Below are 23397 nucleotides of genomic sequence, written 5' to 3'. Positions count from 1 at the left end.
CGAACCAAGAGCCCAAAACCTATTGGCCCGGGGCACATCTAGGGCCGCAGGAAAGGGAGGGGGAGACGCGGGGAGGGAGGGGACGGACCTCGTCGCCGACGAAGAGCCCGGAGGAGAACTCGAGGAGGAGAGGAGGGAGGAGGACGCACGGGGCGGGGACACCAAGGAGGGGGAGCCGCGGGCCGGCGCCGCCCCCGGAGAGGGGAGCGCAAGAGGAGAAGAGAGCGCCATTGAATGCTTGCTGCTCAGTGGATGAAATTAATGCAGCAAAGTATTGTACCGAGAAATTCGATCAAATGAAGAGGCTCCCTACACTAGGCAGTCGAATTAGTACTACATTTCCGGTACAAGTTGCTACAATTCCTCAACTTGGAGCGAAAAACCACACGGGCAGCGTTTCGTCCGCACAAACGTCTCTTCGTCGAAGCTCTGGTCTTCCTCAGGAAACTCATGCTCATGGTCAGGACCAGAGAAACAAGGATCTGGCAGCCGATCCGCGCGTGGACGATGATTGGCCGTGGTCGCTCCGGAGCATCGACTATCACTGGTGCTTTTCTGGGGATTATCAACTTTAGCTGGTCTCTGTGGCGCAAGCGCTGCCGAGCGCGCATTGTAGGACTCTTTCAACCGTTGTCTCGTTACAATAGAACAGAGCAGCTGATACCACCTAGACAGAGCCTGAGCTTCCTCCTGCTTCCTTTCCGCAGCCTGTCTCCGTTCCTCTTCTTCTTTGCACGCCTACCAGGAAGTGTTAACCAAGATTACAAACATGTCACATCACCTTAAGTGTGGAGCTTGAGCTCAAAACTTCTCACTACAATAACAAAAGGGCACTGCCAGTTCACCAAATACTATCCTTCATACTGCTACATTTGTAAGCCAATACATCTATGAAACATGCTACACAATTTATGCTGGTGTTTTTTAGGCATACATGTGAGTTATAGATCTTCAATAACTTTAATCTTGGTCAACAACATTACTAGGTTGTATCAACGATCTTGTATATCTTATTAACAGAATAACTGGTTTCAGTCATGGAGAGTAAACCAAATGCAGTATCCTCGACATACCTCCAAAATGGCATTTTTAAATTCGGCACATACAACAATTCCGTCAAAAATTGGAGCACACCGACCGCTTCGGTAATCAAATCCAATCATGGCAGGAGCATAGTCAATTCCAAGCCTCTTTGCAACCTGGAATATTCTTGGTTTACTCAAGTGTACGGTACCGGGTGGAAGGCACTTCTCTGACCATACATCAACTTGGCCACGCTCATTCTTTGGAGAAAAATTTTAGTCAGTATGTAGGAAGCACAAAAAGAAATACTGATGGTTACTAAATAGCAAGTGATGCTCATTACCTTCGGCACAATGCCATTTACAGCACCAGGAAGTTGCAGGGGTTCGAGTTGCCATTTACCATATAATTCCGTGGTTGCCTGAAGTTCATCTTCGTTGCTATTGGATTCACGCGACTGGGAGTTGAAAATCCTCTTTGGTCGTGTGACAATCTACATACAACAGAAAACAATTACTCCACCTGTGAAAAGACAAGAGAAACAAGATAAGCCGATGCTTCTGTTACCTTTGCAGGCAACTCGTTTTCTCTGACTTGCAGACCCTCCGTCAACCATCCATGTCTTGATTGTAGTGTTTGAACACAAGATCTAGGATAAACAGGATGCCCCTTACAGAAGCCAAGCACTGGACCCTTGGGATGAAGAACTTGGTTCTTGTGCAGCCACTTCTCAAGAGCATATAGGTGATGGTCTCTGTAGGCCTAAATGGTTCCATAAATAATAATCAAATTAAGATAACAATTAATTTTGGAAGAAGCAGGGCAAAGTAAGTTATATTAGTCTCTCTTAAATCCTGTATCAGCTGTACCTGTTGATTGGTAGGAAGAGGCTCTGTTAGGGCCCTGGTCTGAAGTTCCATATCTTCAGAGTCATTAGTTGCTGCCAATTCAAGCTGCTCTAGTGGTGCCAAAACTTTCTCCCACCACTCTTGATTCACTCTTCCCTGGACAATTCTGTGCCACTGCAAGCAATACCTGTAGAGCATGATTGTTATGCACGTGAAGAATTGTTATGCACATGTAAACATGTAGTACATGCACAAAAGAGCACCAAGTTACGGAAAGGATCCTCAAAATCTCATTTAGGTTGTTCATCCTTTAAATTAGGAAGATATCTTTTAGTTTTCGGCCTTAGCCCATGAGCCAATTAGACATAAGATATATGATTAGTTGTTTAGTTTGGGTTATTAGGCATCTATAGAAGACCCCTTTATGAGAAATTAATCCAGCGAGTAGATAGAAGAATAATCCATCTACCTTGCCTCACAGGAGACAACCCCTCCCTTGCCTCTCTCCAAAACCCTACCCCATAAGAATTTCCTTAGTCAAGAACGCCAGTGACAGAGCTAGATATCTGCTAGTACATGAAAACAGTACAGAAGACCTGTTTGGTAGGTGCACAAATATTACTACCTTGGTCACCTGAAACATATATTTCTGGCTCTGTCCCTGAACCTTAATAGCACAAATTGAATGTTTGCGTTGGAAAAATCGTAGAATTACTGATATTTGCCAAGTTTAAGACTTACTAGCAATACAGTGCTCCAAGTCATTCGGTTCAGACTGAATTTGCATTACAGGTTGTTGCATTAGCAAAACATAAATTCAGTAATCATGCCTACAGTATTTCACATTAGTTGCATTGTCTGGTTTGGCAAGTAGAAGGTCTAGTAAAAACCGAAGGCATAACTAGTATATATCGCTGTAACAGCACATAGAAAAACTTGTAAATTCCAAAGGAGGCAAACCTTCTAGTCACATCTTTAGCACCACCTCCAGCAAAGGCAACAACGTATCTCAAAGGCTTCCTGCAAACGGCAGAAGCAGCTTCTACTTTTCTTTCACCGTCAATAATATCATTTACAACATCAACATGCACCCATTTTCCAGTCAATGTCTGGCCACCGCAGTATACCTCAGCCCAATATAATGGCGGTCCACTTCTCGACCAAACTGCACTTGAGTTGGACGCAACTTCTGCATTTTTACGTAATTTCTTCAACGGCGTAGAATCTAGTAGGGTGCCAATTGACTGACTGGATGTGGCAGCTAGCTTTTCCTGAATTTCAGCTCCAGTGGCCGAAAGGGCCATTTGCAGTTGCAACTCAAATTCCACATCCCCTTTCCTTTTTGGTATTTCAGCATTACTGGATGTGAATGAATTTGGACTGCTGGATGATTCAGCTTTCGATGTTGATGCATATTGATCTGCCTTGCAATTTGACAAGTTTTTAGACAAACTCTTGCAAGCTGATGTTCTTTTCAAATTTCCAAGATCACCTCGTTGCTTAGTCCTACTGAAGCTATGTTCCGTATTAACTTCTAATCGAGCCGGAGAAAGAGTATTAAACTCATTATGGCCTGCAGCAACAGAACTACATGGTAGTGCCCTTGTAGAAAGCCTAGTTCCATCTTGATTTGGTGTCCCCATTGCTTTAGCATCAGGCTTGAGTCCAACAACATCCATATTTGTAACAAACCTACAAGATGTACTTAGGTATGGCTCAAGATGGTAAACAGAAACACAGTATAATGTAGTAACCCCCCTGATTCTTGCTTAATCTTCATGGGAACTTTGATAGGGTTGGAGAACTTACGAGAAATACTTATAGAGGATTAACTTCAGAACTGAAACCCAAGTATTTTATCAAGTCTAGCTTCAAGCGAACACTGATGCCTAATTGCCACTTACTGACTTTCAGCCGTTCTCCTGAGCCACATTTTCTTAAATATATTTAAAACATGATTCTTTTAAAATTACACACAAAATAGAGAACATAAAATTCAGTTCTCAGCACTGTAAATTAACTAAATCATACATAGCATGCAAAATGATTACTATTAATATGCACCTGTATGGAACCAAATTTGGAACTAGAAGGACATCAATATGATGTATCGTGTATGATTACTGATGCAAGATGTTAAGATATGGGGATATGCCTAAACTAAAGCACACAATTAGTTGCACGGTGCTATCATACCTAGCTGTCAAGTTGAGTGCCCTAAACAGTGCCACTGATAGTGCACAAACCTGCATTGCAAACCATTTGTGGGTCAGTTTTACAATATGCTGCTTCAGAAGATAAACTCCATTTATAATGGAACATAGAAAATAAACTGTGGAGCAAGAAAACATGATTACTACCATTCATTTTTTTTCTAGTTTTCTTAAATCTGAAAAAACTTCAAGGAGACATAATGTCAGCCTATATAAGGAATTCAGGACACTAATTTCTTCGCAAGCAAAATATTAAGGGGGGCAATACAGTACCTCTTCAGCAGTGCCTTCATGACTTTGAAGAGCGAAAGCGATATTTGATTCAAAAGACCCCTTGTCAGCAGATCGTGCAATTATACAGAAAGTACGATGGAACTGCATGCACAATAAATGTGTTTTAAGAAAGAAAAAAGAACATGTGGGAATTATTGTTTCATGTAATAAATACATGCAAGGCCCAAAAGGGGCTTACCCAGCTCACAAGACTACGTAATTTATTAGCGTCCAGTTTCAGAGTGTCTACGCCATTCCACAGTAAGTGCTGTGGTAAAACAGATAGAACTGAAGCCTGGAAAGAAAATTTAGAACAAACATGGTTTAGCTTGAAAGATGCCTCAGTTCAGTACTCCCTCTGTAAAGAAATATAAGAACGTTTAGATCACTATTTTAGTGATCTTAACGCTCTTATATTTCTTTATGGAGGGAGTACTTCGGAAGAAAGATACCTCCAGTCACCAACATTAGCATAAAATAAGTAAAAAAATCTTGATATTTCATCATTTTGAAACATGAGCAATCTAAAATGGTATAAATGGATACCAATATAATGCACCTGGATAAGAGGATCATTGCAGGCCTTGTCAATTACCCTACCCCTTGCTAGCAGGCAAAGTAAATGGACCTTGTGCATGAGTTCAGCCAACTCCTAAATAAATCGAAAAGTAGAATTTGGTAAGATCCTAATAGAAAAAAAAGTAGTAGTTTGAAGTATAATACAAAGAAATGGGAACTGGTGCCGTTTTCACAGGATGTGGTTCAAGGCTTTCTTGTGACCAGGCTGCAGATGCAGAGCATTACACTACTCAACAAACAAGCTGATACCTGGAACTCCTAGCAGTCAGCACACATTGTAGACCACAGTCACAAACACAAATTCATTTCACAGGATAAAGTGGTAACAGGTTAGAAGCTAAATGCAAATGTTTATGTGCACGTGGAGGCAGATGCCTTGATTAATAAAAATTTCTCCGCTCGTGAAAATGTTTTACCTTCTCTTCAGCCGTATGCCTTCGAACACTCTTCTTTTCAGTTGATGAAGGTACATCAGTGAACTCAACAGTGACCGTCTCACCAAGATCATGGGAATAACCCTCTTTGTATTCCACCGGAGAGACATGCCCATCCTCCCATTCCATGCCAGCTCCATCATTATCACCAATTGCCTCCGGCTCTTTTTCCTCCAGTTTTTCCTTTTCAGAACTCCCCACGCTGCACCTTTTTTTACCAGTATCATCATTCCGTTCGGTATTGACTTTACCTTTTTTGCGTTTGATCCCCAATGCGGATTCCAATTCCACCTGAAGTGATGCATAAGCAAACCCCATCAAGGAATACATAAGTTTGCCTTCCATGACTAAAATCGACCCTAAGCTGTATTTCCCTCCTACGATGGAAATAGGAACTATTTTCAGAACTGAACACCAAGTTTTCCTCTCTTTTTTTACTCAAAACTAAGAATTGCTATAATTCTTCAATTTCATGGGTCATGCAAAAACTGGAACACTTTCAGTAGGCAAATCGTGTCCTCTCAATTAATTTGTATCTAACGTTTCAGCTCATTTAATCTGAATGTTGTACAACCATCTTAATATGGGAGAAATACAGGTATAAGTAAAATAAACACAAAACAACGATGATCTTGTAAAGAAACACATTAGAACATCCCTAGCTCCATTATCTACACAAACAGATTCCCCCTTAATCCCCTGGAATCATAACACCCAAGTTGGCGCCTTTTACTACCTGCCCAGCAACCGGCATTTGCACTCTCGCCTTGGTGGCGGGGGATTTCCCTTTCGCGGCGGGCGAAGCTCTCCGGCGATTATTGGCGCCGCCGGCCCCAACCTCCTCCGCTCCACCTCTCCCTGCAGGAGGAAGAACAATAGCTTCAGCGAAAACACACGATGGCAAACAAACTACTCCATTAAATAGAGGGCGGCAAGGAGGGCCGGACGGAGACAAGCAGCACCTGAGGAGGTGGGGGACGAAGCGGGTGGGGGTTTGGGCTCGCCGCGGGTCTGGCCCCTGGTCCGCATCGCTAGAGCCTCTGGTCTTCTTCTTCTTCTTGGCGGCAGGGAGGAGATGAGGGGTTAGGGGAAGCGGAGATGGCCCCCGGCCGCCGTTAGGTTTAGGGAAGCGGAACGACGGCGGCCCCGACCGGAGGTGGTGCTGGCCGAGTGAGTTTCGCGCGCCGCGAGGCGTCGTGGGTCTCCTGGGAGGGGGAGGGGGGCCGACATGGAGGCGCGTGGCAGATTTTGCTCCTTTCTTTTCACGGGCTTTCAGCAACATCAAGCCGGTGATCCTTCAAAAAAAACTGTATGATTTAAAAAATGCTCAGAATTGAAAAATATTCCCTTCTGAAAAAATGGTCGGAAATGGCATAAAAAAGGTTCATATACTTTTTTGAAAAATGTTCCCATTGTTCAAAAAAACATAAATGTTTAAAACACATTTCTGTTTTTTCAAAAATATTCTATAACTTCAATAAATGTTCTCTTCTTAAAAAAAATTGTGTGTTTTAAAGCTGGCTAAAAACATAGAAAAAAACTACTCCAAACGTTAATGGAAAGACATCGCTTGCTAGTTTTTTACAAATCGCTCACTCACCGCTTGCTAATCAGCGTTAATGGGCCAGCCCACTTGACGCACAGAGTGTCAAACAAGAGCTCCCGCAAAAGCATTAGGCCAACTTCAAACGGGAGACCCAAACCAACATGACATTTGATCTTTTTTGTTCGTTTGAGTCTCCAAACGGACAGGCGGATACGAATAGTGCACCCAATGGTGATGCAATATGACGATCACCACCCACAACTTTTTGTGTTTTACTCGTGCATATTATCTACGCATAAACTTGGCTCTGATACCACTGTTGGGAAACATAGCATGCAATTTCAAAAAAACTCCTACGCTCACGCAAGATCTATCTAGGAGATGCATAGCAACGAGAAGGAAGAGTGTGTCCATGTACCCTCATAGACCGAAAGTGGAAGCGTTAACTTAACGCGGTTGATGTAGTCGAACGTCTTCTCGAATCAACCGATCAAGTACCGAACGTACGACACCTCCGAGTTTTGCACACGTTCAACTTGATGACGTCCCTCGAACTCTTGATCCAGTAGAGGCACGAAAGAGTCGATGAGTTCCGTCAGCACTATGACGTCCCTCGAACTATTGTTGGTGATGTGATCCGCGCAGGGCTTCGCCTAAGCACTACGACAATATGACCGGAGTAGTAAATGGTGGAGGGGGGCACCGCACACGGCTAAACAATTGATGTGCCTTTGGGGTGCCCCCTGCCCCCGTATATAAAGGAGGATGGGGAGGTCGGTCGACCCTAGGGGGCGCGCCAAGTGGGGGGGTCCCATTAGGACTCCTAGTCCTAGTCGGCTCCCCCCTTCCTTCCAACGAAGAGGGGGTAAGGGGAAAGAGGTGGAGAGGGAGAAGGAAAGGGGGGGCACGCTGTAAGGGCATATTTATCCCCAAGATGTTTTGGTGACTGATGACAATGCTTTTGCGGACTAATCGTGTGCGTTGAGTTCTTTCAGAGTTTCATCCTTTTGGCACGAGACGATTACTTCCCCTCGGTGTTTTATTCAAGACGGTGTAGCTCCTTCGTTTATCTGCTGGTGGTCTAGTTTCGTAGGAGTCACCGTACTATTAAGAGGGGATCCGCTTTGGTAAGGCTAGGGTGGAATCAACACGTACACATCCTTATCACACCCGATGCTTCTTTCCGCTTCATTGAAGCTATCCTTCCTAATTTGTGCCTGCCTGTCCTGTCCCAGCGGTAGTACCGCGGTCCTCAGCGGTAGTACCGCCGAAGCACGTCAAGCGGTAGTACCGCTCCCCGAGCGGTAGTACCGCTTGCGGACTTCGGCCGTAGTACCGCAGTGGTTCCGGGCTACTACCGCCTCAATTCTCGACCGCTGTTTTTCGTGTCGGGTTTTACGGTACTAGTAGCGGCAGTAGGGGCGGTAGTACCGCCAATACTTCTGCGGTAATACCGCTCTGTGGCCAGGACCCTGCATCCCTCGTCAGCACGGCAGTACCGCTGGGAGGGAGCGGTAGTACCGCTTATCAACGGTAGTACCGCCCTGCCCAAGCGGTAGTACCGCTCTGTGCGTGGCTGTGTGGGGGGTAACGGTTGGATTGTTTCCCCCACTATATAAAGGTGTCTTCTTTCCCAAAATTAACTTACCTCTTCCCTCAAAAGCTCCATTGTTGCTCCAAGCTCCATTTTCGCCCGATCTCTCTCCCTAGCCAATCAAACTTGTTAATTTGCTCGGGATTGGTTGAGAAGGCCCCGATCTACACTTCCACCAAGAGAAATTTGATTCCCCCCACTAATCCCTAGCGGATCTTGTTACTCTTGGGTGTTTGAGCACCCTAGACGGTTGAGGTCACCTCGAAGCCATACTCCATTGTGGTGAAGCTTCGTGGTGTTGTTGGGAGCCTCCAAGTGTTGTGGAGATAGCCCCAACCTTGTTTGTAAAGGTTCGGTCGCCGCCTTCAAGGGCACCAATAGTGGAATCACGACATCTCGCATTGTGTGAGGGCATGAGGAGATTACGGTGGCCCTAGTGGCTTCTTGGGGAGCACTGTGCCTCCACACCACTCTAACGAAGACGTACTTCCCCTTAAAAGGAAGGAACTTCGGTAACACATCCTCGTCTTCACCGGCTCCACTCTTGGTTATTTCGTGCCTTTACTGTTGCAAGCTTACTTGTGTTGTATCTATTGCTTGCTTGTGTGCTAGTTGTCATTGCATCATATAGGTTGTCCACTTAGTTGCATATCTAGACAACCTACTTTGTCGCAAGGTTTAAATTGTTAAAGAAAAGCTTAAAATTGTTAGTTGCCTATTCACCCCCCCCCCCTAGTCAACCATATCGATCCTTTCAATTGGTATCAGAGCCTCGTCTCTTTATTAAGGACTTTGCCGTCCGAAGAGTATGGTTGACACCAACGACGGTGTGGAGGAGCACTCCGGTGTGAAATCCTATCTCGTCTACGGCCGAAGGGGGAACCTCGGTCTCATATGAGGAATTCATTGTGGCTTTAGACACATTGAAAACCTCCATGACGACCGAGGTTAAAAGCATGTTTACTGATTTCCTAGAAGGACTTAAACTATCCACCTCGCCGATGAAAGTGGGTGATCCCACTAACAAGGTGACGGATGCCAACTCCGACAAGGGGGAAGCTAATAGTGAAAAGGGTCCTTCTACTAGTGATAGAAATGGCACCGGCATCTTCGCCCATGTGGAACCTCCTACTTATGGTGGACCGATTCCCTCTACTCATTTAAATCATGTCGGTCCTCCTCCTAAGATTGTGAAAAATGAGGATTTTGATGCTTGGGTTTATCATTTCAAGCGTCATTTAAAACATGTGAATACTAATCTTTGGAGAATTATAGAAGAAGGTTTCTATCCACATGACCCAAGCAACTTCACCCCTCGAGAAGCCGTGGATAATCAATTCAATGAGAGTGCTCTCTTCATCATCCAAGATGCAATCCTTCCCGAAGATCTCCCTCACCTTCGACCTCATGCCATGGCTAAAGACGCATGGCAATGTGTTGTGTCTCTCTACCGAGGAAGTGCTAGCATTCAATGCTCCAACTATGAAGTGGTGCAAGATGAAGCCGATGAGTTTGCAATGAAAGAAGATGAAGAACCTCGTGAGCTCTTTCGAAGAGTGACCAAACTCGCGGTCGCACTCCGAGATCATGGGAGCAAGGACACAGATGACAATTGGATCAAGCACAAGTTTCTCAAGGCCATGATGCCCTACAACAAGGCCATGTCCTCCATCTTCGTCAAAGACCGGACTTCCACTCCATGACCTCAAGTGAACTGTTGGATGAGTTCGTTGCAATGAGCATCTTGGACAAGACCGCCGACAATGTGGTGCTCCGTTCTCAAAGGGCAAAGAAGCCCAACCTTGCCTTGAAGGCCAAGGTTAGTGTGGAAGAAGAGGAAGATGAGGAGAGCAACCCCGAAGACACGAAATATGATTATCATGAGCACATGGCTCTTGCCTCAAGACAATTTTGTAGCAAGAAGAATACAAGACCCAACTTCAACAAGAACAACTCAAGTGGCCTCAAGGGCAAGCAACGAGTTAGAACTTGTTTCAACTGTGGCAATGTGAGCCATTTTGTTGCGGATTGTCCTTACAAGAAGCGGGAAGACAATGGTGGCAAGTTCATCCGAAAAGACAAAGCCAAGTCCTTCCCCAACAAGAACAACTTCACCAAGAAGACTCCTACTCACGGGTTGGTAGTTCAAGAAGAATACTGTGAGGATGACGATGATGATGAAGATAGTGAAGCAATGGCTATGGCATCCGTTGCCATCGCCACAACTCCCCGGGTGTCTCTCTTCAATTCACCCAACGAGAACATCACCGCCAAGTGCCTCATGGCTAAAGCCACCAACAAGGTAACCCCCAACATCAAAACCACCATTATTCCTAATCCTTCTTCGATGGTTGGCTTTGATGATGATAAGGGTTCTAATGAGGAGGTAAATGAATTTGAGTCCTTCATGAGTAAGCTCAAGGGCAAATCCAAGAAGCACTTCGTTGCTCTCTTGGAACAACTTGGTGAAGCCAATGACATGATCGAGGCTCACGAAGAAACCATCTCTAAGATGGAAGGTCATAGTCGTGACTATGCCGATGAGATATCGGATCTCTCTAATGCTCTTGAGGAAGAGCGTGGGCATCGTTTGGCTCTTGAGGAGTCACACAACGATGACCATGCCAAATTAAAGAAAGATCTTGATCATGCTCTTGTTGTGTCTCGTGTACTAACTTCCGAGAAGGCTAAACTTGGGGTTGATCATGCTAGACTCAAAGAGGAGTTTGATGTACTTGACAAGGCCCATAAGGTCTTGAAAGGTGCTCATGCAAACCTCAAGGAGTCTCATGCTCAACTCCAAGTTAAGCTAACCAAGGAAAAGGCCACATTTCCTCACTTGGTATTAATTGATAATGCAAATGCTACTAACCCGTGTTGTGAGCATGTGCATCTTGTGGAGGAGAATGCCAAGATGAAGGATCAACTCGAGAAAGGTCTTGTTTCATGCATACAAGGTGAGAAGAACCTAAATGACCTTTTGAGTAATCAAAAGGAAGTTGTGGGCAAGGAGGGAGTTGGGTTCTCACCCAAGTCTAAGAACAAGAAGAAGAATGAGAAGAAGAATAACAAGACCAAACGACCTCCCCCGCTTAAGCAAACTTTTGTGAAGGAGGGATAGGGTGCTCCAAAGGAGAAGAAGAACAATGCGAAGAGTGGTGAAGCCAAAAAGGGCAAGGCCATCTCTCCCAACAACGCCGACGACTTTAACCCCTCTTATGTGTTGTGTCGTGCTAGTGATGGGCATGTTTATGCTAAATTTGTTGGTTCTTCTTATGAGTACATTGAATGGTCTATTTGGGTTCCTAAGACCCTTGTTACTAACATCAAAGGACCCATTACTCAGTGGGTACCTAAAACCAAGCATTGATCTCTTGTAGGTGCTTGCTTCCGGTGGGGGATCATGGTTGCTCGATAGTGGAGCAACAAATCATATGACTGGGAGCAAGGACTTGGTGGTGGACGTGCAAAAGATCCCATCTATGCCCACCAATGTCGAGTGGGATGATGCCTCACATTCCAAGGTATTGGGTCTTGGCAAGGTTGTCATTTCTCACGATCTAACGATCGAGAAAGTCATGCTTGTTGAGTCCCCTGCGTTCAATTTACTTTTCGTTCGTCAACTTGCACTCATGGGCTTTGCCACCTTCTTTGATATTGATACCGTGGCCCTCTTGTGGAGCAAGACTCTTAAAGTAGCCTTTGTTGGGCATGTCGAGAACGGTCTCTATGCGATTAACTTTTCGGAGCAACCCACTAAGACCGCAACATGCCTAATGGCTAAAGTTGATGTGGGATGGCTTTGGCATCGCCGTTTAGCCCACGTCAATATGAGATCTTTGCAAAGTCTTCTCAAGGGGGACCATGTCCGTGGACTAACAAATGTTAGTTTTGCCAAAGATCGTGCTTGCAGTGCTTGTATCGAAGGAAAGCTACATGAGACGGCTCACCCTCCCACGACTATCATCTACTCAAAGAGACCCTTGGAGCTCCTTCACATGGACCTCTTTGGACCTCCATCCTTTGATAGTCTTGGGGGTAGAAAGTATTGCTTGGTGATTGCGGATGTTTATTCAAGATACACTTGGGTATACTTCTTTAAGAGGAAGAGTGAGACTCAACAAACCGTCATCGACTTTGCAAATGAAGCTCAACGTCAACATAATGCAAAGATCTTGACAATAAGAAGTGACAACGGCACCGAGTTCAAGAACTACACCTTGGATGAATTTCTTAGTGATGAGGGGATCAAGCATCAATATGCTGCACCTTATACCCCTCAACAAAATGGTGTTGCGGAGAGGAAGAACCGGACGTTGATGGATGCGGCAAGGACCATGATGGCCGAGTTCAAGTCTCCATACAACTTTTGGGCCGAAGCCATCAACACCGCATGTCATGCATCCAATCGGCTCTATCTCCGCAAAGGCTTGAACAAGACTCCTTATGAGATACTCACTGAAAACAAGCCCAATCTCAAGTACTTCCGGGTGTTCGGGTGTAAGTGTTTCATTCTCAAGAAAGGTGTTCGGTTGTCTAAATTTGAGGCTAGAGCTTATGAGGGCATATTTGTTGGTTATGCTACAAACTCTCATGCTTACCGTGTTCTCAACAAGTCCACCGGACTCATTGAGGAGACGTGTAACGTGGAGTTTGACGAAAATAACGGCTCCCAAGTGGAGCAAAGTGGTACTTGTGATGTAGGTGATGAAATTCCTCCCCAAGCCATAAGAAGAATGGGTATTGGTCATATTCTACCCATTGAGGAACCCCTTGTGGCCGAAGGAGAAGGACAATGCTCCACTCAAGTGGAGCCTTCACCTACTCAAGACCCCCATGCTTCCGAAGAACAAAGTGTAGGCCCTCAACCTCGTGAACAAGACCAAGGGCGAGATCAATCTCAAGATGGTGGTGAACCTCCAATTGATGCCCAAGGTCAAGTTCTCCCCTTGAGCAAGTTCAAGATCATGAGCAAACTCAAGATCAAGAACAAGCTCAAGACGGTGCTCAAGATAATCAAGTTAACCCTCCTCCTTCCACATCCGAGGAGGAATTAGAGCGTCGTGTCGCGAAGATTGCTTCCAAGCTCACCATCAAAGGCCATCTCATGGAAAATGTGGTTGGAAGTCTAAGAAAGGGGGTAAGCACTCGTAGACAATTAGCAAACTATTGTGAACATCATGCGTTTGTCTCTTGTGTTGAACCCCAAAAGGTCTATGAGGCGCTCGAAGACTCGGATTGGCTCAATGCCATGCATGAAGAACTCAACAACTTTGAGTACAACAAGGTGTGGATATTGGTGCCAAGGCCATCGGGGAACCACATCGTCATTGGAATCAAGTGGATATTCAAGAACAAGCAAGATGCTCATGGGAACATCATTCGCAACAAGGCAAGATTGGTAGCACAAGGCTACTCCCAAGTCGAGGGTATCGACTACGGTGAAACCTTTGCTCCCGTTGCTCGTCTTGAAATCCATACGTTTGTTTATTGCTTATGCTTCCCATCACAACTTTAAGTTGCAACAAATGGATGTGAAAAGTGCTTTTCTTAATGGTCCTATTAATGAGTTGGTTTATGTCAAGCAACCCCCCGGGTTCGAGGATCCTTACTTCCCGGATCATGTGTATCAACTCGATAAGGCACTCTATGGCCTTAAACAAGCCCCACGTGCGTGGTATGACCACCTTACCGAGTTGCTACAAGATCGTGGATTTGAAGTTGGGCAAATCATCCCACTCTTTTTACTAAGAAGGTCAAAGGGGAGTTGTTTGTGTGCCAACTATATGTTGATGACATTATCTTTGGTTCCCCTAACAAAGATTTCAATGAAGAATTTGCCGCTCTCATGACCTCTAAGTTCGAGATGTCTTCGATGGGAGAGTTGAAGTTCTTCCTTGGTTTTGATATCAAGCAAAAGAAGAGAAGGTACCTTCATCAACCAAGCCAAATACACTCAAGACATGCTTAAGAGATTCAAGCTAAGTGATGTCAAGCCGGCTTCTACTCCAATGCCTACCAAGTGCCAACTTGACATTGATCCCAATGGTAAAGCGGTGGATCAAAAGGTATATCGCTCTATGATTGGATCCTTGCTTTATCTTTGTGCATCTAGACCGGATATCATGTTGAGTGTGGGTATGGGTGCACGGTTTCAAGCCGCACCAAAGGAAAGCCATTTTGTGGCGATCAAGCGAATCTTTCGATATTTGGCTCATACCCCAAACTTTGGCCTTTGGTACCCAAGAGGAGCAAACTTCAAGCTTGAAGGGTTTACGGATTCTGATTGGGCGGGAGACAAGGTGGATAGGAAGTCCACTTCCGGAGGGTGCCAATTTCTTGGTTGCTCTTTGGTGAGTTGGTCTTCCAAGAAGCAAAGTTGTGTGTCTCTATCGTCCACCGAAGCGGAATATGTGGCGGCCGGTAGTTGTTGTGCACAACTCTTATGGATGAGGTAAACTTTAAAGGAATACGATGTCATTTGTGACAAAGTGCCTCTTTGGTGTGACAATGAAAGTGCCATCAAGATTTCGCTCAACCCGGTGCAACATTTCAAGACAAAGCATATTGAGATTCGGTATCACTTCATCCGGGATCACATTAGGCGAGGGGAGATCAAGCTCAAGTATGTCAACACTCATGATAACCTTGCAGATATTTTCACGAAGCCCTTGGATGAAGCAAGATTTCGTGAGTTAAGGCATGAGCTAAATATCATTGATTCGAGCAATGTGACTTGAGCATGTGCACACCCCTCCTCACTCTACTTGTTGTCTAGTCTAGATGTAGGCATGGACATAGGGGGAGTGTTGTTCTCTCAATGAACTCTCCCTCCCCCCATTATGCACAAATTGATCTAGTCTTTCACTTTAACCATATTTTAATGGTACTAGTGCTTCAAGGACGAGTTTTGGTCATGGGTCCAAGGTTAAAATCTTCGTGACGCCATACCTCTTGACTCAAACATAGGTGGCCTCGGCCACCGCCCTCTCTTGAAGAGGCGTGTTCTGGTCCGTTGTTAGTGTGTTTGTGGCTTTGTTGGTCTTTCCTCCTTCTTGGCTGTGTTTTTCCGTTCCTTTTTGAGCTTAAATCGTGTGTCTAGAGGCATGTTGGTTGCTGAGCGGTACTACCGCTGGTGGTGTGCGGTACTACCGCTCTAAGCGGTACTACCACCCACCAGCACAGTACTACCGCTGCGAGGCGGGGGCGGGGGGTTATATCGGGGGCAGGGGGAGTTTTCTTCTTCCCCATACCCATTCGCTCGCCCCCACGCTCCTTTCGTCTCTCCAGCAACCGGCACCGCAGGAGGGCTCCGGCGGATCTCCCTCTCTGGGGCGCTCCTCTCCATTTCCTTCGGTGGAGACGATCCCCACCTTGTCCTCTTGCCATGGATGCCAGTATTGCCCCCGTTCCCTCTCTCTTCTTGTCTAGATTTCCAATCTAGCATCTTAGGGGCAATAGTAGTTGCATCTCTAGATTTTTGGCCAAATCTAGGCTTGAGTAGGATGGAGAAGGCATCTAGGCAGTTTGGATTGATGTTTGGTAGGAGTATTTTTGAATTTGGTAGGACGGTAGTGCCGGATTTGACCACGGCAGTAGGAAACTGCTGTTTCCCATCTCGAGCAGTACTACCGCTCCCTCTGGAGCGGTACTACCGCTTGGAGAGGTACTGCCGCTCTCGGGTCACGGTACTACCGCTCTCTACCAGGTTCCACCATACGTTTACTAATCAGTGATCCTTTTTGGTTGTGTTTGGTGGCTTATGCTCGTTCTTTCTGGTTGTTTGCGTGTTCTTGTGTGTGGTTCCAGGTGATGAGGTTCCTGAGCATTAGGCTCGGTGTGTCAACCCCGGTCGTGCCACGTCCAAGCGGTACTGCACAACTGAGTCTGCAGGAGGTTCCTCAAGTGCTCCTCCTCCACCCCAAATCCAGAAGAAGCCTGGTGTCAAGCCGAAGCAATCTGGCAAAACTGTGCCAGAAATGCAAGCCAAGGAGTTCTGGGCAAGACGTCGCCACAACCCCTATGAGGCAGACCAAGATCCCACTTTGGTCAACCGTCCGTTCTGGAACAGGTTTTAGTTTGCCATCTTCTTTGATGTACTCAAGGCCAAGAAGAACCTCTTTGTTAACGTGCACTCCATCGACACTGACCATATGGGCAAGGATCCTGAATACTTTGGTGAAGCTCTTCAGATGTGCACTCAACTGAACATTCTTGGTGTCATGCAATTCAACAAAGATTATGATGCTGATATTGTGGCCCAATTCTATGCCATGGTTCATCTCGGGACTGATGAGGACAGGACACTGACTTGGATGACCAATGGCAAGTTGCTTTCAGTCAAGTGGAAGGCGTTCATGGAATTGATTGGGGTGGAAGATCAAGGGCTTGCGTCTCCTGTCGGCTTTCGCCCACACCGCAACATCACCTCCACTCACAAGCAAGCTCTTTGGCCCTACTGCACTTTGAAGATCAACCCTGAGACAAAGAAGGAAACGTATGAGCTGCCTGCCTTTCTGGACATTCTTCACCGTGTCTTCCGTGAGACTCTTTTCCCTCGCATCGGGAATCTGGATATGGTTCATTCTTATCTCGTGGACATGCTTCTTTTCTGCCAGCGTGAGAAGGAACAAAACACCGGAGAGTCCCTGGATATATCCCATGTTATGTGGTCTGAGCTTTTATCTGCTATCTCCGAGCGCAAGTGCCCGATTTATGGTCCGTTCATCATGTTGCTTATTGAGAAGGCCTGGGATCGTGTCTATCCCAAGGTGATGCCAGAGACCGGAGAGTTGGTTTCTCACGATGTCAAGCGTCTGAGGAAGAAGGACAACTGGGGCACTCAGGTCCCTAAATCTGGTGTTCCTTCATCTGCTACTGCCATGGAGACCAAGGAGGAGGAGGAGGCTGAGGCTGAGGATGATGATGACTATGTGCCTTCTGCGGCAGAGCCCTCTTGGGCAAAGAAGCTCAAGCTCAAGATGAAGAAGCTGTTCTGCATGGAGGCTCACGGTCAGTACATGACTCATGTGGGTGAGAAGAAGGCCCGTAGTCGTCACAAGGAGCTCATGCGTCAGTTGGGTGCCACTGTTAATAGTGGATCTGAGGACCAGCTTACCGAGGAGGAGGAGTGGATTCAGCAGCACTGCCCGTGGACCGATTCTGATGCCGAGCACTTCCCGGCCAACGATGGTGGCGCAGACGATCCCGCTGAAACCTGATATTTGAGTCCCTCTCTTGCTATCACCTGGAGCTGTAGCAACACTCCCTCTCCTTTTTGGTGTCTCGATGCTAAAGGGGGAGAGAGTTTAGGGATTTGTGTTGTGTCTTCCGTCTTCTGTGTTTTCTCGCTGTTTGCCTTGTTTGGTTTGTGTCTGGTTTGTGTCAGTGAGACCTAAGTTCCAGTCATATGGTGTGAGACATATGCTACCTTATCTTTCGAGTATCATTATCTATGTCTATCTAGCTTATGAGTTGCATGCTTATCCTGTTATCTATGTTGCTCTCATATATCCTGCTTAGGTAGTTGGTCTCTAAAATGTAGGGGGAGCGTTGATCCTGGTATCTGTGCCGTGTAGTCCAAAGCACTTATCTAGACAACACACATCCAAGGGGAGCCCTTCTACATTTTAGGACGGTGGGGCTTTGTGCCTATCCTATATCTTTCCTGTTTGTGCAAATCCCGTATTGTCATCAATCCACCAAAAAGGGGGAGATTGTAAGGGCATATTTATCCCCAAGATGTTTTGGTGATTGATGACAATGCTTTTGCGGACTAATCGTGTGCGTTGAGTTCTTTTAGAGTTTCATCCTTTCGCACGAGACGATTACTTCCCCTCGGTGTTTTATTCAAGACGGTGTAGCTCCTTCGTTTCTCTGCTGGTGGTCTAGTTTCGTAGGAGTCACCGTACTATTAAGAGGGGATCCGCTTTGGTAAGGCTAGGGTGGAATCAACACGTACACATCCTTATCACACCCGATGCTTCTTTCCGCTTCATTGGAGCTATCCTTCCTAATCTGTGCCTGCCTGTCCTGTCCCAGCGGTAGTACCGCGGTCCTCAGCTGTAGTACCAACGAAGCACGTCAAGCGGTAGTACCACTTGCGGACTTCGGCGGTAGTAGCGCAGTGGTTTCGGGCTACTACCGCCTCGATTCTCGACTGCTATTTTTCGTGTCGGGTTTTACGGTACTAGTAGCGGCAGTAGGGGCGGTAGTACCGCTCCAAGCGGTAGTACCGCCAATACTTCTGCAGTAGTACCGCTCTGGGGCCAGGACCCTGCATCCCTCGTCAGCGCGGCAGTACCGCTGGGAGGGAGCGGTAGTACCACTTATCAACGGTAGTACCGCCCTGCCCAAGCGGTAGTACCGCTCTGTGCGTGGCTGTGTGGGGGGTAACGGTTGGATTGTTTCCCCCACTATATAAAGGTGTCTTCTTCCCCAAAGTTGACTTATCTCTTCCCCCAAAAGCTCCATTGTTGCTCCAAGCTCCATTTTTGCCCGATCTCTCTCCCTGGCCAATCAAACTTGTTGATTTGCTCGGGATTGGTTGAGAAGGCCCCGATCTACACTTCCACCAAGAGAAATTTGATTCCCCCCACTAATCCCTAGCGGATCTTGTTACTCTTGGGTGTTTGAGCACCCTAGACGGTTGAGGTCACCTCAAAGCCATACTCTATTGTGGTGAAGCTTCATGGTGTTGTTGGGAGCCTCCAAGTGTTGTGGAGATAGCCCCAACCTTGTTTGTAAAGGTTCGATCGCCGCCTTCAAGGGCACCAATAGTGGAATCATGGCATCTCGCATTGTGTGAGGGTGTGAGGAGATTACGGTGGCCCTAGTGGCTTCTTGGGGAGCATTGTGCCTCCACACCACTCTAACGGAGACGTACTTCCCCTTAAAAGGAAGGAACTTCGGTAACACATCCTCGTCTTCACCGGCTCCACTCTTGGTTATTTCGTGCCTTTACTGTTGCAAGCTTACTTGTGTTGTATCTATTGCTTGCTTGTGTGCTAGTTGTCATTGCATCATATAGGTTGTCCACTTAGTTGCATATCTAGACAACCTACTTTGTCGCAAGGTTTAAATTGTTAAAGAAAAGCTTAAAAATTGTTAGTTGCTTATTCACCCCCCCTCTAGTCAACCGTATCGATCCTTTCACACGCCCCCCACCCCTTGTCCAACTCGGATTGGCTTGGGGGGGGGGCGCCACCTCCCGTGGCCTGCCTCCTCCTCTTCACTATGGCCTATGAGGCCCATTAACTTTCCCGGGGGGGGTCCGGTAACCTCCCGGTACTCCAAAAAATCCTCGAACCTCTTCGGAACCATTCCGGTGTCTGTATATAACCTTCCAATATATCAATCTTTATATCTCGACCATTTCAAGACTCCTCGTCATGTCCGTGATCTCATCCGGGACTCCGAACAACCTCCGGTCACCAAAACACATAACTCATATAATACATATCATCATCAAACGTTAAGCGTGCGGACCCTACGGGTTTGAGAACTATGTAGACATGACCGAGACATCTCTCCGGTCAATAACCAATAGCGGAACCTGGATGCTCATATTGGTTCCCACATATTCTACGAAGATCTTTATCGGTCGAACCACATTGTCAACATATGTTATTCCCTTTGTCATCGGTATATTACTTGCCCGAGATTCGATCATCGGTATCTTCATACCTAGTTCAATCTTGTTACCAGCAAGTCTCTTTACTCGTTCCGTAGTGCATCATCCCCTAACTAACTCATTAGTCACATTGCTTGCGAGGCTTCATATGATGTGCATTACCGAGAGGGCCTAGAGATACCTCTCTGATACTCGGAGTGACAAATCCTTGTCTCGATCTATGCCAACTCAACAAACACCTTCGGAGATACCTATAGAGCATCTTTATAATCACCCAGTTGCGTTGTGACGTTTGATAGCACATAAGGCATTCCTCCGGTGTCCGGGAGTTGCATAATCTCATAGTTGGAGGAATATATATTTGACACGAAGAAAGCAGTATCAATAAAATTGAACGATCATTATGCTAAGCTAACAGATGGGTCTTGTCCACCACATCATTCCACTAATGATGTGACCCCGTTTATCAAATGACAACTCATGTCCATGGCTAGGAAACTTAACCATCTTTGATCAATGATCTAGTCTAGTAGAGTCATACTAGGGACACGTAGTTTTGTCTATGTATTCACACATGTATGAGGTTTTCGGTTAATACACTTATAGCATGAATAATAAACATTTATTATGAATAAGGAAATATAAAATAACAATTTTATTATTGCCTATAGGGCATATTTCCTTCATTAATCTATCCTATAGCTGATAATAGATGGGTAAGTCATGTTCATTGTGTCCCTAAAAAGGGAGGTATTACTATTGTTCCTAATGATAAAAATGAATTGACCCTGCAGAGAATTGCCACATGTTATAGAATGGTAATTGATTTTAGCAAATTAAACAAAGCTACTAGGAAAGATCATTATCCTTTACCTTTCATTGATCAAATGCTAGAATGACTATCAAAACATACACACTTCTGCTTTTTAGATGAATATTCCATTTTTTCCCAAATACCTGTATCACAAGAGGATCAAGAAAAAACTATTTTTACATGCCCTTTTGGTACTTTTGCTTATAGATGTATGCCTTTTGGTTTATGTAATGCACCTGCTACCTTTCAAAGACGTATGACTGCTATATTATCTGACTTTTTGTGAAAAGATTGTTGAGGTTTTATGGATGGATTTTTCGTTTACGGAAATTCTTTTGATGATTGCTTAAGCAACCTTGATCGAGTTTTGCAGAGATGTGAAGAAACTAATCTCATCTTGAATTGGGAGAAGTGCCACTTTGTGGTTAATGAAGGTAATGTCCTGGGGCATGAAATCTCCAAAAGAGGTATTGAAGTTGGTAAAGCTAAAGTACATGCTATTGAAAAGAATGTCGTGTCCTAAAGATATCCAAGGTATAAGAAGTTTCCTTGGTCATGCTGGTTTCTATAGGAGATTTATTAAAGACCTCTCTAAAATTTCTAGGCCTCTTAGTAGTCTTTTGCAAAAAGATGTCCCATTTGTTTTTTATGATGGTTGTTTAGAAGCCTTTGAAATCCTTAAGAAAGCCTTAATTTTTGCACCTATTGTTCAACCACCTGATTGGAACCTACCCTTTGAAATTATGTGTGATGATAGTGATTATGCTGTTGGTGCTATTCTAGGGCAAAGAGCTGATAAGAAATTAAATGTCATCCATTATGCTAGTAAAACTCTATACATTGCTAAAAGAAATTACGCTACTACTGAAAACGAATTTTTAGCAAGTGTGTTTGCTTGTGATAAATTCAGATCTTACATTATTGATTCCAAAGTAATTGTTCACATCGATCATGCTGCTATTAAATACCTTATGAAAAATAAAGATGCTAAACCTAGACTTATTAGGTGGGTTCCCTTGCTACAAGAATTTGATTTACATATTACTGATAGGAAAGAGCTGAGAACCCCGTAGCAGACAACTTGTCTAGGTTAGAAAATATTCTTTATGACCCACTACTTATTGATGATAGCTTTCCTGATGAACAATTAGCTGTCATAAATGCTTCTCATAGTACTCCTTGGTATGTAGACTATGCTAATTACATTGTTGCTAAATTTATACCACCTAGTTTCACATACTAACAAAAAAAAGGTTTTCTATGACTTAAGACATTATTTCTAGGATGGCCCACACCTTTATAAAGAAGGAGTAGATGATGTCATTAGACGTTGTGTACCTGAGCATGAACAGGAACAAATCCTACGCAAGTGTCACTCTGAGGCTTACGGAGGACACCATGTTGGAGACAGAACTACACACAAGGTATTACAATCTAGTGGTGTTATGTGAACGTCGACTACATGACACTTCGCCATGATTTGGGCCTAGGGGAAGACATTGGGAAGTAATAAGTAGATGATGGGTATCTAGAGTGACAGGAGTTTAAACCCTAGTTTATGTGTTGCTTCGTAAGGGGCTGATTTGGATCCACATGTTTCATGCTATGGTTAGATTTATCTTAATTATTCTTTCGTAGTTGCGGATGCTTGCGAGAGGGGTTAATCATAAGTGGGAGGCTTGTCCAAGTAAGGACAACACCCAAGCACTGGTCCACCCACATATCAAATTATCAAAGTAACGAATGTGAATCATATGAGCATAATGAAAACTAACTTGACAGTAATTCTCATGTGTCCTCGGGAGCACTTTGCTTTATATAAGAGTTCGTCCAGGCTTATCCTTTGCTATAAAAGGATTGAGCCACCTTGTTGCACTTTTGCTACACTTGTTACTTGTTACTCGTTAGAAATTATCTTATCACAAAACTATCTGTTACCGACAATTTTAGTGCCTGCAGAAAATACCTTCACTACTGGAATCAGAGGATTTGCCATCAGCCCCTTCTTTGTCGTCTGCTAGCGGACGACAAAGGATGTCTTTGCTATCAGTTTCCAAAAAACAGACGGCAAAGAATTGGCTGATGGCAAAGATCATATTTGCCATCAGCCAGTTCTTTGCCGTCTGCTAGCGGACGACAAAGGAGCTTTGCCGTCGGCTAGCGGACGGCAAAGAGGGAGGGGGCCCCACTCACGAGCTGCTTAAAAAAAACTTAACGGCCCCCCACTTTGCCGTCTGCTAGCAAAAAAGCGGACGACAAAGGGGGGCGAACGACAAAGATTTAACTTATCTAACGGCGGCCGCGCCCCACCCCGCCCCTCTCTCTCTGTTTCTCTCCCTCTTCACACGCGCGCCGCCGCCCCCCCACTCTCCGCCGCCCCGTCGCCCCACCACCCCGCCGCCCCACCGGCCCCCCGCCCCGGTGCCACCGCGGCCCCGTCG

General features: G+C 45.4%; 1 protein-coding gene across 1 annotated transcript; it reads right to left on the bottom strand.

The window, feature by feature from the left end:
- Window positions 1-230: 230 nt before the first annotated feature.
- On the bottom strand, window positions 231-6590 carry LOC119338366 (DNA repair protein RAD4-like). The gene is made up of 13 exons (XM_037610679.1): window positions 6333-6590; window positions 6107-6228; window positions 5353-5661; window positions 4917-5009; window positions 4557-4652; window positions 4358-4459; window positions 4068-4117; window positions 2832-3563; window positions 1893-2058; window positions 1591-1785; window positions 1367-1516; window positions 1074-1283; window positions 231-738 (listed from the first exon to the last, which is right to left on the bottom strand). The coding sequence occupies exons 1-13, from the start codon at window positions 6397-6399 to the stop codon at window positions 355-357; spliced, it is 2676 nt and encodes an 891-aa protein (XP_037466576.1). The 5' UTR covers window positions 6400-6590; the 3' UTR covers window positions 231-354.
- Between the last annotated feature and the right edge of the window lie 16807 nt (window positions 6591-23397).

The sequence above is a fragment of the Triticum dicoccoides genome, chromosome 7B (assembly GCF_002162155.2).
Source record: "Triticum dicoccoides isolate Atlit2015 ecotype Zavitan chromosome 7B, WEW_v2.0, whole genome shotgun sequence".
In the NCBI taxonomy this organism is placed as follows: Eukaryota; Viridiplantae; Streptophyta; class Magnoliopsida; order Poales; family Poaceae; genus Triticum; species Triticum dicoccoides.
This window is presented reverse-complemented; position numbering and strand designations above follow the sequence as displayed.